Source organism: Hemitrygon akajei, chromosome 6 (assembly GCF_048418815.1).
Source record: "Hemitrygon akajei chromosome 6, sHemAka1.3, whole genome shotgun sequence".
NCBI classification, from domain to species: Eukaryota; Metazoa; Chordata; class Chondrichthyes; order Myliobatiformes; family Dasyatidae; genus Hemitrygon; species Hemitrygon akajei.
In genome coordinates, this window is record NC_133129.1 from 131417335 (window position 1) to 131429806 (window position 12472).

Genomic DNA, 12472 nt, shown 5'->3' on the forward strand with positions numbered 1-12472 from the left:
CACTGTATAGCTTTGTGTATCAGCACTGCAAGGGCAGTAGACACAATATCAAATTCAAAGAGAAGGCAGATGTTGCAGTTGATGGAATCCGGAGCCAGAAACCATCTGCTGAAGGAGCTCAGTGGGTCACGCAGCATCTGTGAGTCAAAGGAATTGTTAATTGTTTTGGATCAAATCCCTGTGTTAAAGAGAAGGATACTATTTTGGGAACATTAATGGTGACCTGGATTCAGAATATAGAATAACAATTAAGGATGACAAGATATACAAAAACAAACAGTATGAGCTTCTACAAGTTTGCAAAAGGAAGCAAAAGGCAAAAGTAAACCAGACAGTTTTGGTTTCTTTATTTAAGTACAAATACATTCACATTGTAGTTGGATGGTTTTTGGAGGTTTACTCCATTTGTCATATTTGCTATACAAAATTTGAAGGGCTTGCGGTGCAAACATTGTGCAAGCTTTTCTCAGTGCATAATGCATAATAAATTGTGGAAATCTCCCTTTGACATATTTGTCCCTGACAGGTCCCTTGTAATCTCAAACCTTTATATCATCATATAATGATATTATATCCAGTATATCCAGTACATTATATCATCATTATATCCAGTACAAAATCTATTATTGTGACCTCAAATTCAAGATGGCCCAGGCAACAATAATCTGCCTTGCTTTAGCTCATCTTGCTTGACATCACAAATGTGTAGTCCCGTCATCTTTCTTCTACTATAATGGGATAATATGGAAGAAATGATATTGTAATTGATCATCGTTGCACTTGAATCACTGAGTCAGATCGTTGACTCACAAATCAAAAGAATTACTAACGGTAAGAACATTATTTGCAATTCCACATAAAAAATTTCTGAAACACTAGTCTTCATGCATAATTGTTATTGCGCCAATTGAAAGGACTTCCTGCTATGATATTACTACTGCTCTTTTCACGAGCACTGCACAAAGCATAGTGCTTTTTCAAGGTAAGTACAATGTAGTGTACAGTGAAAGAGTTAAAGCAATGGCCCGAGAACAGGTAGCAGCTGAAGCTATCTGTAAATTGGATTTTGATACTGGCCAGTAGCCAGCTGGAAATTGGCCATGTCTTTCCACATTGAGCCTGCTGAGGAATACATTTGGCAAGCTGACAGTTCTCTGTCATAATCCATCTATTAGATAAATCTATCTGCAGGCAACATCAGTCCCACAGCTACTGTTTCAAAGAGACTTGATAGCCCATGACAGCAATAAAGAGCTTTCCACAACCTGGCCTAAAATAACAAATCAGACATAATTACCCCAGCAGCCTAACATCTGACCAACTTAAAAGTTGGACAGGAATAAAGCAATTAGTTTGATTGATCAGAAGGGATAACGAGTATAAAGACGGGGACAGGGTACAAGCTATACAATATTATGTGTGTTCTGTATTTCATGCAGTTTCCATAGGCCTGAAAATCCACTGATGGGAAGTTGATGAGATCACAAGGAAAATAACTTCATTTGCTGGTCCTACAGCAATGACAACAAAATGAAGGAAACGTTTGCTACAGTTTGTGACCTGTTACTCTGTTGGGTTGATGCAACATTTTCAATTCTAGATTAAGGAACATCTGTGGAAAACCACCTTTTGATTCCTAATGCACATGCATGCTCCTCCTTGCAAATCTTTTATCCACTTCTACCCATGAAAATGCAAATTGTTGCATTAGTGCTAGTAGACTTCTGGTATCTTAGCAAGTGGTCAGTTTCAATGCAAGAGACTGAACAAGTCCCGGCTGGTTACAGGGGAGCATAATTGAGCCCAATCTTGTTCTCTCCTGGGGAAGATGATTTCTGGTGACTATTTAGAGCAGGGAATTTGCTGGTCTTCTGACAACTCGTCCAGATGGTGAGCACAATTGTTCTGCAACAAGAAAATTTCCATGGAATAACGTAGTTCCTGTCATTTGACCCTAAGATTGGCAATCAACAAGCAGCTGCAATATTAAGTATCTCACACTAATCAAACAACTGAACTTCACGTTGCAGTGCTGGAAAAGGTCATCCAAATGACAAAAGCAGCAAATTAGTAAACGCTGTCATTTACATTCAGGGCATGAGGCCTATTTTGTCCAGAGGATAATGCTTCATAAATAAAACTCTGTTGTTTGTGTTAAGATGAGATGGAGAATGTGCTGCAGATAAATGTGCAATAAGAATATTAATAAATTCATAAATAAAAGCACAGACTATTTTCTAAATGGAGAGAAATTTCAAAAATTTGAGGTGCAATAAGATGTAATGTTGAGGCTTTATAAAGCACTTGTAAGGTCTCACGGAGTACTGTGGGCAGTTTTGGGCCCCTTATCTAAGAAAGAATGTGCTGACATTGGAGAGAGTTCAAAGGAGGTTCATGAAGATCATTAAGGGATTGAAAGGCTTGTCATATGAAGAGCGTTTGATGGTTCTGGGTCTGTACCACTGGAATTCTGAAGAATGAGGGCTGACCTCATTGAAACCTACCTATCAAATGTTGAAAGGCCTTGATAGAGTGGATGTGGAGAGGATGGTGGGGTAGTCTAAGACCAGAGGACACAGCCTCAGAATAGAGAGGTATCCTTTTAGAACTGAGATGAGGAGGAACTTCTTTACCCAAGAGAGTGGTGATTCTGTGGAGATTTTGCTATGAAGTCCAAGTCACGGGGTACATCTAAGGCAGAGGTTGATAGATTCTTGATTGGTCAGGGTGTGAGGGATACGGTGAGAAGGCAGGAATTTGTGGCTGAGAGGGAATGGATTACCCACGATGAGATGGCAGAGCAGACTTGATGGGATGAATGTCCTAATTCTATTCCTATGTCTTATGGTCTTATAAATGGTAGAATCTAGGACACAATACCTAGGTCAACCTGGTCATTGCAATAACATCCTAAGCAGCCCAAAGCTGAAAACTGGGGAAGAGAAGTGTAAATTTTGCCAGTCATGAACAGAATTGTGCTTTCTCAAGGAAATGATTGTCAAATATAAACTCCATTCATGCCTATTTCAGTGGAACAGATATGAATGGAACTAACTTGCAAATCCCTATCTGCATAAATAAAATAGCTCACGAGTGTAAGAGTATTTTCTAACTTAGCAAAGTCTAGGCCAGATTACAAATGCCTCCATGCTTCTAAGCATCAAGATAGAACAAAACATTTATATTAAAATACTCTGTTTCCCTGCCTGTGTCTGCACCTTAGCTTACTAGGCTATTGGGTCTCTTCAGTCACAGGCTACTGATCTGTCAACATCAGGGATCGAATGTGTGCACAGTCATAGTACCCGTTACGCATGCAATGTAAAATATTCCCACCCTGTGATACTGCATTCTATCTGTCTTACAACTGTTGACAATTCAAAAGAAGATTTTCATTCTGTTTCTAAACCACATAGAACTGAAAATGATGATTAAAATACTGTTCAATTTTGCAGGTTCTCTCACTGCAGGGTAAAGGAAACCGACTAACTCAAAAAGTGCAAGATTCTTCGTGAGTCATTTGACTCTTGCATGATAGTGTGATCTGATGACAACCATCCACTAACCATCATCCTTCTTATCCCTTGAAGACAATCACGCAAAGATTTCCATGCAAGGAAGTATGGTTATAGATAATGAGGAAAACACTCAAGGAACAATAACTCCTCCAATGAGGCTTTTATTTCAATATTTAGAAAACATCTGGCTTGATGGGGTTTGGTGTATGAATCAGTACTGTGAGACAGAGCACGTACTTGATGCTAAGCAGGACAAAGGCATGAACAATGTCAACTCTCTCAACCGTCATGATGAGAGACTCTTGTGTCAATCATGAAAATGGATCTTAATGACACAAGAGAAGGATATACTGGCACTGCCCAATGTCATGACCTAACTGAAACTTACTGAACTTCATGCATCTGGAAATTTTTTGAGTGGCATAATTCCCTTAAAATATTTCTGCAGCTGTGAAACTTTCATTCTCTTTTAGATCTTGAATTTGTTGAACAATAAGAATAACAAATGAAAGTTTTACAATCACTCATCTGATCATTGTATTTTTTTCTACGCTCTCTCCAAAAGAAAGCTTGTTTTACTAAATTAGTTCTTCAAAGTCATATCTTCATTCTTAAGAATTGGGAATACTTTTTGTACATACTTCAAAGGACAAGCATTTTTTTCATGATCATGGAGACATAGAACCAGAATGTCCTGTGATTTTGAGAGTTGGTGTGGGACAGAATTGGCCCAGATGATTACACAACTATCCCAATCAAACTTATCTTGCTTTTGCTCACAAGAAAATGAGGGATAGGGGTCTGAGCAGTTAAGCTACTGTTCATTGATTGCCATCCTATTGACAATTGGGAAATTAGACTGTGAAATGGTTCAGCCTTTCAAGAGAAGATGTAAAGAATAACTGAAGTGGGATTGGTCATTGGTGGGTAAGGCAAAACATTTCCTGGCATATCCAAGGAAATTCCACTTGCTAAAGTGAGTGCTACAGTAATGGAATTCTGTGGACAGAAAACAGGAAGACCCACAAAAGGATGCTACAGAAATGGAAAATCACAGTTGAGATTCTCCTTCTAATCTCTAGTATTCATGATCTAGAATTAGAAACATTAAGACAAGAAGATGGCACCAGTGAACAACGCGACCAATGGTGACATCCTCCAGGTGGTTCACAAAACTACTTCTTTCATTCCTTTTACATCTTCTTTTTCTTTCAAAGGTGGTTCTGCTACTGTTGGAGCCTAGGATCTACACTTTGGTGCTGTGCTTTCAGGCCAGTTGAGTGATCTGGTACTTTTCTGTCTCTGAAGGTGTTCGATGAGGCATGTGGCCTCAAGGTCAAGAGGCCTGGAGATCAGGCACCAGGAGATATGATAGACTACATTTCTCACCAATCTCCCAATTAAAACATCAAGGAAGACAGAAATCACTGAGGCAAGAGTGGAAGACGAACTATACAGCGCAGTCTACTGCCTGCTTGCTTGGTGCTTTCAGAGGAAAGTGGCTGTGTGTGATGGTCTCTCTCCCTCTCGCTGCTCCCGGAGGAAGGTCCCTGCATTCAAATCGTCTCTCTCTCTCCCTCTCACTCACTGCTCCCGGAGGAAGGCCCCAGCATTCAAGTGGTCTCTCTCTCTGCCTCTCGATGCTGTTGAAGGCTGGTGCCAGGGACCTGAGTCTTGGGCAAGGTTTAATTGACGCAGTTTGGGGATTAGATTCTGTAGTTCACATTATGAGGTGTTTATGGTCACGCCTGCTTTTTTGTTGTTATTTTGGGTGAGTTTGATCAGAATGGCCTGCAGATAATGAACAACATGGTGCTAGATTAAATTAGAACTAAGCTGAAGTGGATATGCCTGGACTCTTTCGTTATTGTGTTTTACATTCTGTGTCTTTTCTTGTTTTTGTGCCATTTGCACAATTAGGTTTTTTTTTGACTGGTTTTTGGTGTTTGATGTTATTCTTTGAATGGATTCCATGGTTTCCTTTTACACACCATGTAAAATTTAAAATGGAGCTGGACACAGGGTCAGCTTTGTCCGTAATTCCAGTGGCTGACAACAAACAGACTGTTTTCACAAGATACCTCAGTGATGTTAAGGACTTACACGGGCGAAAAAGTGTCTCCCAAGGCAAACTGAAAGTAAGTGTGATGTATAGAGGCCAAACGCAACAGTTAGAGCTTTATACATTGAAAAGTGGAGGGCCAACACTTTTCAGACATGAATGGTTGAGAAAGATCCAACTAGACTGACACTCAGTCAAAGCTCTCAGTGTGGCATCAATAGGCAATGGCAGCCCAATGGTAGAACTAACCAGAGACTGGCACAACTGCTTAATGCTAATGAGAAGATACTAGAGAAGGGGATTAGTAAACTCAAAGGCATGAAGGCCAGAATTGAATTGGATGAAGCAGCAACACCAAGATTCTACAAAGCACGTCCAGTGCTTTACACACTATGTCCTAAAGTGGATGCTGAACTTCAGAACCTGGAAGCATCTGGAATTCTCTCCAAGGTTGAGTGGAGCGATTGGGCTCAGCCCATTGTCTCAGTGATCAAGAAATGGAAGGCCAGAGCCATTCACACATGTGTGGATTTCAAATTGAGTATCAACCCTGGGCTGAGTATTGTGCGGTATCCCCAGCCATGAATAGAAGATATTTTTGCATCTTTGGCAGGTGGGGAGAGGCTTTCAAACATTGACTAGTCACAAGCCTATCTACAAATGTTGATTGAGGAGTCAAGTAGGAAGTTCCTCACAATCAACACTCACATGGGACTGTTCTAGTACAATCATCTCGTCTTTGACGTCGTGTCAGCTCCAGCAATTTGGCAAAGACCAATGGATCAGGTGCTCCAAGATGTTCCAGGAACACAATGTGACCTTGATGTCATCATCATGACTGGCAAAGATGAAGAAGAGCACCTCCAGAACCTTGGTAAAGTGCCTCCACCACCATCCCTGGCAAGTCATTCCAGGCACTCACAACCCTCTGTGTAAAATACTTACCCCTGATGTCGCCCCTAAAATTCCCTTCCTTAATTTTGTACCTATGCACTCTGGTGTTTGCTACTGGTGCCCTGTGAAACAGGTACTGACTATCCACCCTATCTATGCCTCTCATAATCTTGTAGACCTCTATCAAGTTCCCTCTCATTCTTCTACGCTCCAAAGAGAAAAGTCCCAGCTCTGCTAACCTTGCTTCATATGACTTGTTCTCCAAACCAAGCAACATCCTGGTAAATCTCCTCTGCACCCTCTCTGCCCATCAGCCTGATGTCCAATGCATCCCCTCATGGCATCGGAGGGGTTTTGTCACACGCTATGAAGGATGGATCTGTACACCCGATTGCATCTGCTTCAAGGTCACTAACGAGCACAGAACACAACTGTGCACATTGATCGAGAGGCCCTCAGTCTAGTAAGGAGAAAAAAGAAGTTCCACCACTACCTCTATCAACAAAAGTTTACACTAGTGACAAATCACCAGCCCCTTTTGTCCATTTTCAATCCCAGGCAGGGAATTTCAGTGATGACTGCTATCCAGTTACAACATTGGGCATTATTCCTAGGAGCTCACTCTTATGATATAGTGTTCAAGGGTAACAAACAACACAGCAATGCTGATGGCTTGTCACATCTTCCACTATTGGCAACTGAAGAAAGAAAGCCTTCATACTGTGACCCAGCAGAACTGTCCAACACAGTATTGGTAGACCAGTTGCTGGTAACGAATTCCGAAATACAAAGGGAAACAAGGAATGTCACGACATTGTCAAAAGTCGATGAAATCTCCACACAAGGATGGTAACCCTATATTTCTCAGTGAGACAAGACTAGCTGATGGTACACAAAGAATGTTGATGTGTGGATCTGATGTTGTGGTTCCCTCTAAACCCAGCACCAGAGTATTAGAAACCCTGCATGAAGGACACCTGGGTACAGTCAAGATGAAAAGTCTTGCCTGGAGCTATGTGTGGTGGCCGGGAATAGATAACTGGATTGAAAACTTGGCCAAAAGCTGTTCAGGATGCCAAAAAGTTCAAAATGAACCCCCCACAGGCACCGGTACACTGTGAGAGTGGTCATTATTACCATGGCAAAGAGGACATATTGACTTTGCTGGGCCCTTCATGGACTCCATGTTTCTGGTTGCTGTGGATATGCTGATTTGAAGAGGCTGGAGGTTATACCAGTGAAGTCAACCACCTCAGCAAAGATTGTTTCCACTCTGAGGACTACCTTTGCCAGAAACAGCTTACCAGACAAATTGTGAGTGACAATGGACCACAATACACGTCAGAAGAATTCCGACTGTTCATGAAGAAAAATGGCATCAGACACTTCAAGTCAGCTCCTCCCTACCTAGCAATGAATGGGTGAGCTGAAAATGTTTATCCAAACCCTCAAGAAGTCCATTAAAGCAATGGACAGGGAGGTCAGTTCTCTACAGCAGAATGTGGACCACTTTCTTTTTATGTATCGGAATTCTGTTCTTGCAAAAACAAATCAAACAACTGCAATGCTGTTCGTGAGGAAGAATCTGAGATCTTGCATGGAGCTCCTGAAACCAGATCTACGGAGTGAAGCGCAGAATAAACAGTTCAGCCAGTTGCCAAGTGAAGCAGCAAGGAGCTTCAAGATTGGACAGGAAACCCTAACACTTGACTGCTGAGAAGACAAATGGACTCCCAGTAGGATTGCTGTGAGAACTGGACCACTGATGTACACAGTGGATGTTGGAGGTCAGACATGGAGACGTCATGTGGACCAGATACTGGATGCTCAACCAAAGAACACCCTTGTGCTGATTGCATCCAATAAGGTGGACACGTTACAATTACCAGACTTACCTCTCAGTGACGATCATGTCACTTACAGCAACGTAACACTGGAAACCGAGAATGTTGTCTTAGACAAGACACCTAGCAGAGCTGATGCCACTCCACAGGCCCAGAGGCGCTATCCTGAAGACTGAACCTTTAGAACCGTGAAGTTAGTTATGGACTGTTTTTGTGAAAGCGTGTTTATTTGGGACATGGGTTTATGAAAGGGAAATTCAATGTTTTGTACATATACCATTTTATGTTGAATTAATCTAAAGGGGGCGTAAGTGTAATGTATGGATCTATTTCTTTTAGATAAATGACTCTCCCGTTTCAGCACTATGTATTGATCTGTTGTCTATATAAGCGTATTGTCCTCTCCCTCTCCCCCCCCCCCGTCATATGAATACACCAGTTAAAGCCATCTCCTGCGTGCATGCTTTTATTTAACCAATATATAGTTGTGCACAGACACAACACACTCAATGTGCAGGAAAAAAAAACAAATCATGCAAACAATAAAAGTAAGCAAATAACTTTCGGAACTAAAGTTCACAACGTGAGTCCACAACCCAGTTACAGCCAATCTAGGAGCATTTTAGTTGCAGGACACGGCCTCAGTTCAGTGCAGAGACAAGTAAATCTCGTGAGCAATGAGCTGAACGTCGGCCATCCCTCTCCTCCAGCCCCGACACCCTGACCTTTTCAAACTGGCCAAACAGTCGGTTGCTCTTTGCCATGTAAGGAAATATCGGGCAAGATCATTCTTGACCATCCTCTTTTAAGAAGCATTTGATAATTAGGTCATTAATTCTGATTCTCACTGAACAGATACTATCTGACCTACTGAGTAGTCCCAGCATTTACTATTTTTGTTTCCGCTATCTAGTGCCTGCAGTTATTTGCTTTTCAAGTGTATCCAGCCAGCTCAGCTCTGTGAATGAGATCTCATTAAAACTTACACATTTCTCACAAGACTTGGCAAGCTGGGTGCAGAAAGGATATCTTGCCCCAGCAGTAGAATCTAGAAGGCAATCCGTTCATTGCCAGGATCATCCTAATCAACATTTCCAAATTGCTTCCTATCGAAATAACTGGAGTTTAAAACACTCTACTTGTTCTTCTAAATGGGTTTCTTATTCTCAATTTTGGAAATACAATTTCAGGTGCACTTGTATATTCCATTTCCGTTTTCTATTCCTGTCATGCTAATAATGTCAAATTGTATCAGGTTTACACACTCCACGATTCAGGAACAGCTTCCTCCCCTCTGCCATCTGATTTCCAAATGGACATTGAACCCATGAACACGACCTCACTACTTGTTTCTTATTTCTATTTTTTGCACTACTTACTTTAACTTAACTATTTTATATATATAATGTAATTCAGTTGTTTTTCCTCTATATTTATTAATCATGTATTTCATTGTACTTCTGCTGCAAAGTTAATGAATTTCACAACATATGCTGGTGATATTAAACCTGATTCTGATGTTATAAGAACATCCATGCCAAGAGCTACTGAGACAAACATTATTTACATTAAATATTTCATATCATGCCTGAATGAGGAGACATGACTGAAAATCTAATCCAGCTGCCAAAGATTTAATGTCAGTAGCTAAGACACCATGTGCCCTTTAGTCATGTATCAAACTACCTTGACATCGCAATACACGAGGAAATCTGCAGATGCTGGAAATTCAAACAACAACACACACAAAATGCTGCCTGGCCTGCTGTGTTCCACCAGCATTTTGTGTGTGTTGTTGTTTGACATCGCAATAGTTGCGCAAACCACAACCATGCCGAGGAAGATTGCAATCTCATACTTCCATGCAGTGCATGCTAGATTAATGTTGGCAATTAGAGAGAATAATTGACTTTTTCCACATCTGACAAAGTTGTTGTGTCAATGATAAGTGGAAATAATCCCCTGGAAGAACGCAGCTGGTCAGCTGCAGCAACAACCAGCCAGGCAGCATTATGGAGAGAAACCGCTCAATGGTTCAGGTCAGTGGCTCAGACTGCATTCTTGTTTCAGAATCCAGCATCTGCAGTTTCACTTCAAATGCCAACCCTGATTAGTTCTTTTGTCAATGCCAGTAAACAGCTGGGAACATAACTTCTGACATCTCTGGTATTAATTAAAGGGTCCAGATCCTACTTACTCCAAAGTTCAGACTACATGGGATTCAAATACTCAAATTTTAGAAATGTACCCAAAAAACCTCATGAAAATGAACTAAATATAAATGATGGAATTGAAACTCAATTTATCTGGGCTGTCCATGGAGAAACTTGATCTCTCTTTCAATTTACAACATTGATTGGCTTGCAGATCTTTCAGGCATTTATTCATTATTACCTTGGAGATGAAACCAACTTGCAAAAAAAGCAAAACATTTGGAGAGACAGACAGTGTGATGCTTGACCTTACAGTGTGCATACGTGTGTACATGAAGCTGTGTACCTGCATGGATAAATGTTCAATCCACAGCAAAGCATGCATTTATTGCAAATGAGCATACGTGCATTTGTAGGTGAATCTTTGCAATATCTGAGAATCTTTACTGTTTTATGCGTAGATAGAGAATTTCTGATCTACACAAGAGAATCCTGATTGTTGGGATTTATTTATTCAGATACAGTGTGGAATAGCCCCTTCCAGCCCTTTAAGCCATGCTGCCCAGCAATGCCCCGATTTAATCCTAGCCTAATCAAGGGACAATTTACAATGACCAATTAATCTACTAACCAGTACGTCTTTGGACTGTGGGAGGAAACCAGAGCATCTAGAAGAAACCTCCATATTCACAGGGAGAACATACAAACTCCTTACAGGCAGCAGCGGGAATTGAACCTAGGTCGCGTGTACTATAAAGCATTGAGCTAACCGTTATGTTACCATGCTGCCTTGATGTATCTGAGCAACACAAGATTCACGCCTATCATATTCCAACCTTCCATCACTGTGAAAGATTGACAGAATCAAGTAGAAGAGATAGAACTAGAAGACTTGCAACCCGCCTTGTCTCTTCTAATCTTCACATTCTCCTACCACTTAAAACTCACCCCAAATTTTCTTTTGGAAAAAATTCCTTTCATGTACACGAATCTGAGGCAATTGGAATGTTTATTTTTAAATAACAAAAGTTATGATGTACAGGCTTCTTTTCCTCACCCACACAGCTGTGCTTGTCTGCGGAGAGCTGCATTCCTGCTCTGCAGTCACACACAAATCCGCCTTCCTTGTTCAGGCACTGCCCTTTGCAAGAGGCAGTAGAGCACTCATTGATATCTGAAAGAGAACGAAGGGTGGATCAAAGTATAGATAACTCAGAGCGGACACTAGGATGGTATTTTAGCACTGTCTTGGCTTGTGTATCTGGGAAGAAATTGGTTGAGACAATGAAACAAACACACTTATGAAGAGCATACCAACTAGGTCCAAAATCGACCTTCTACCTTTGCAGTTAATTCCAGTGCTGGTTTCGACCATGGTGAAGCCAACAGGGCACACACGGGAGATCTCTTCACAGCCGCCGTGGTTGCAGCTCATGTCGCAACCATATTCCCCGCACCAAACAGAAAGCCCTAGGTTACGGAGAAAGAACAAACACTTTATAGTGTTTTTCACAACCTTAGGACATGCTGGTGTACATTGCATTCATGGTGTAGACAAGTGACAACACACAGCAAAGTTCCATAAACAGTAATGAGATATGTTTTAGTGATGCTGGTTAAGAATTAAACATAAACCACAACCACAAATTAGGATGGAGACAGTCAGTGGGAGAGCACAACAAAGGTAAATGTTCACAAAGTTAAACGACTACCCTTTTTAATATAACCAAACATAGGTGATAGCAAGTGGGAGGGGCTTCATCTCAAAGTGCCCTCAGAAAGAATGATCATAAACAATAAAATGCCAATGGTGCACATCTTGGCAATTGTAATGGCATTGAATATTGAGAAGAAATGATTAATAGATTAGCACTTGCATGGCACAAATATAACCAGCCACTTCACAACTCAAGCCCAAATGTTAGCCAGGAGTCTTGCTCCTTGCAGGCTGTGAAGGAAGTTGAACACAGCACAGGGAAGAGCAGATATCTCTATACCTAG

At 41.1% G+C, this 12472-nt stretch overlaps 1 protein-coding gene across 1 annotated transcript in view; it reads right to left on the reverse strand.

Annotated features, from left to right (window-relative positions):
• LOC140729473 (kielin/chordin-like protein) overlaps positions 1 to 12472 on the reverse strand; it is a 354219-nt gene that overhangs the window by 189770 nt on the left and 151977 nt on the right. Inside the window, exons 7-8 of the mRNA XM_073049248.1 lie at positions 11813 to 11941; positions 11529 to 11645 (exon numbers count right to left, since the gene is read on the reverse strand). Of these exons, the coding sequence (XP_072905349.1) occupies positions 11529 to 11645; positions 11813 to 11941 (246 nt within the window). The remainder of the gene's footprint in view (positions 1 to 11528; positions 11646 to 11812; positions 11942 to 12472) is intronic.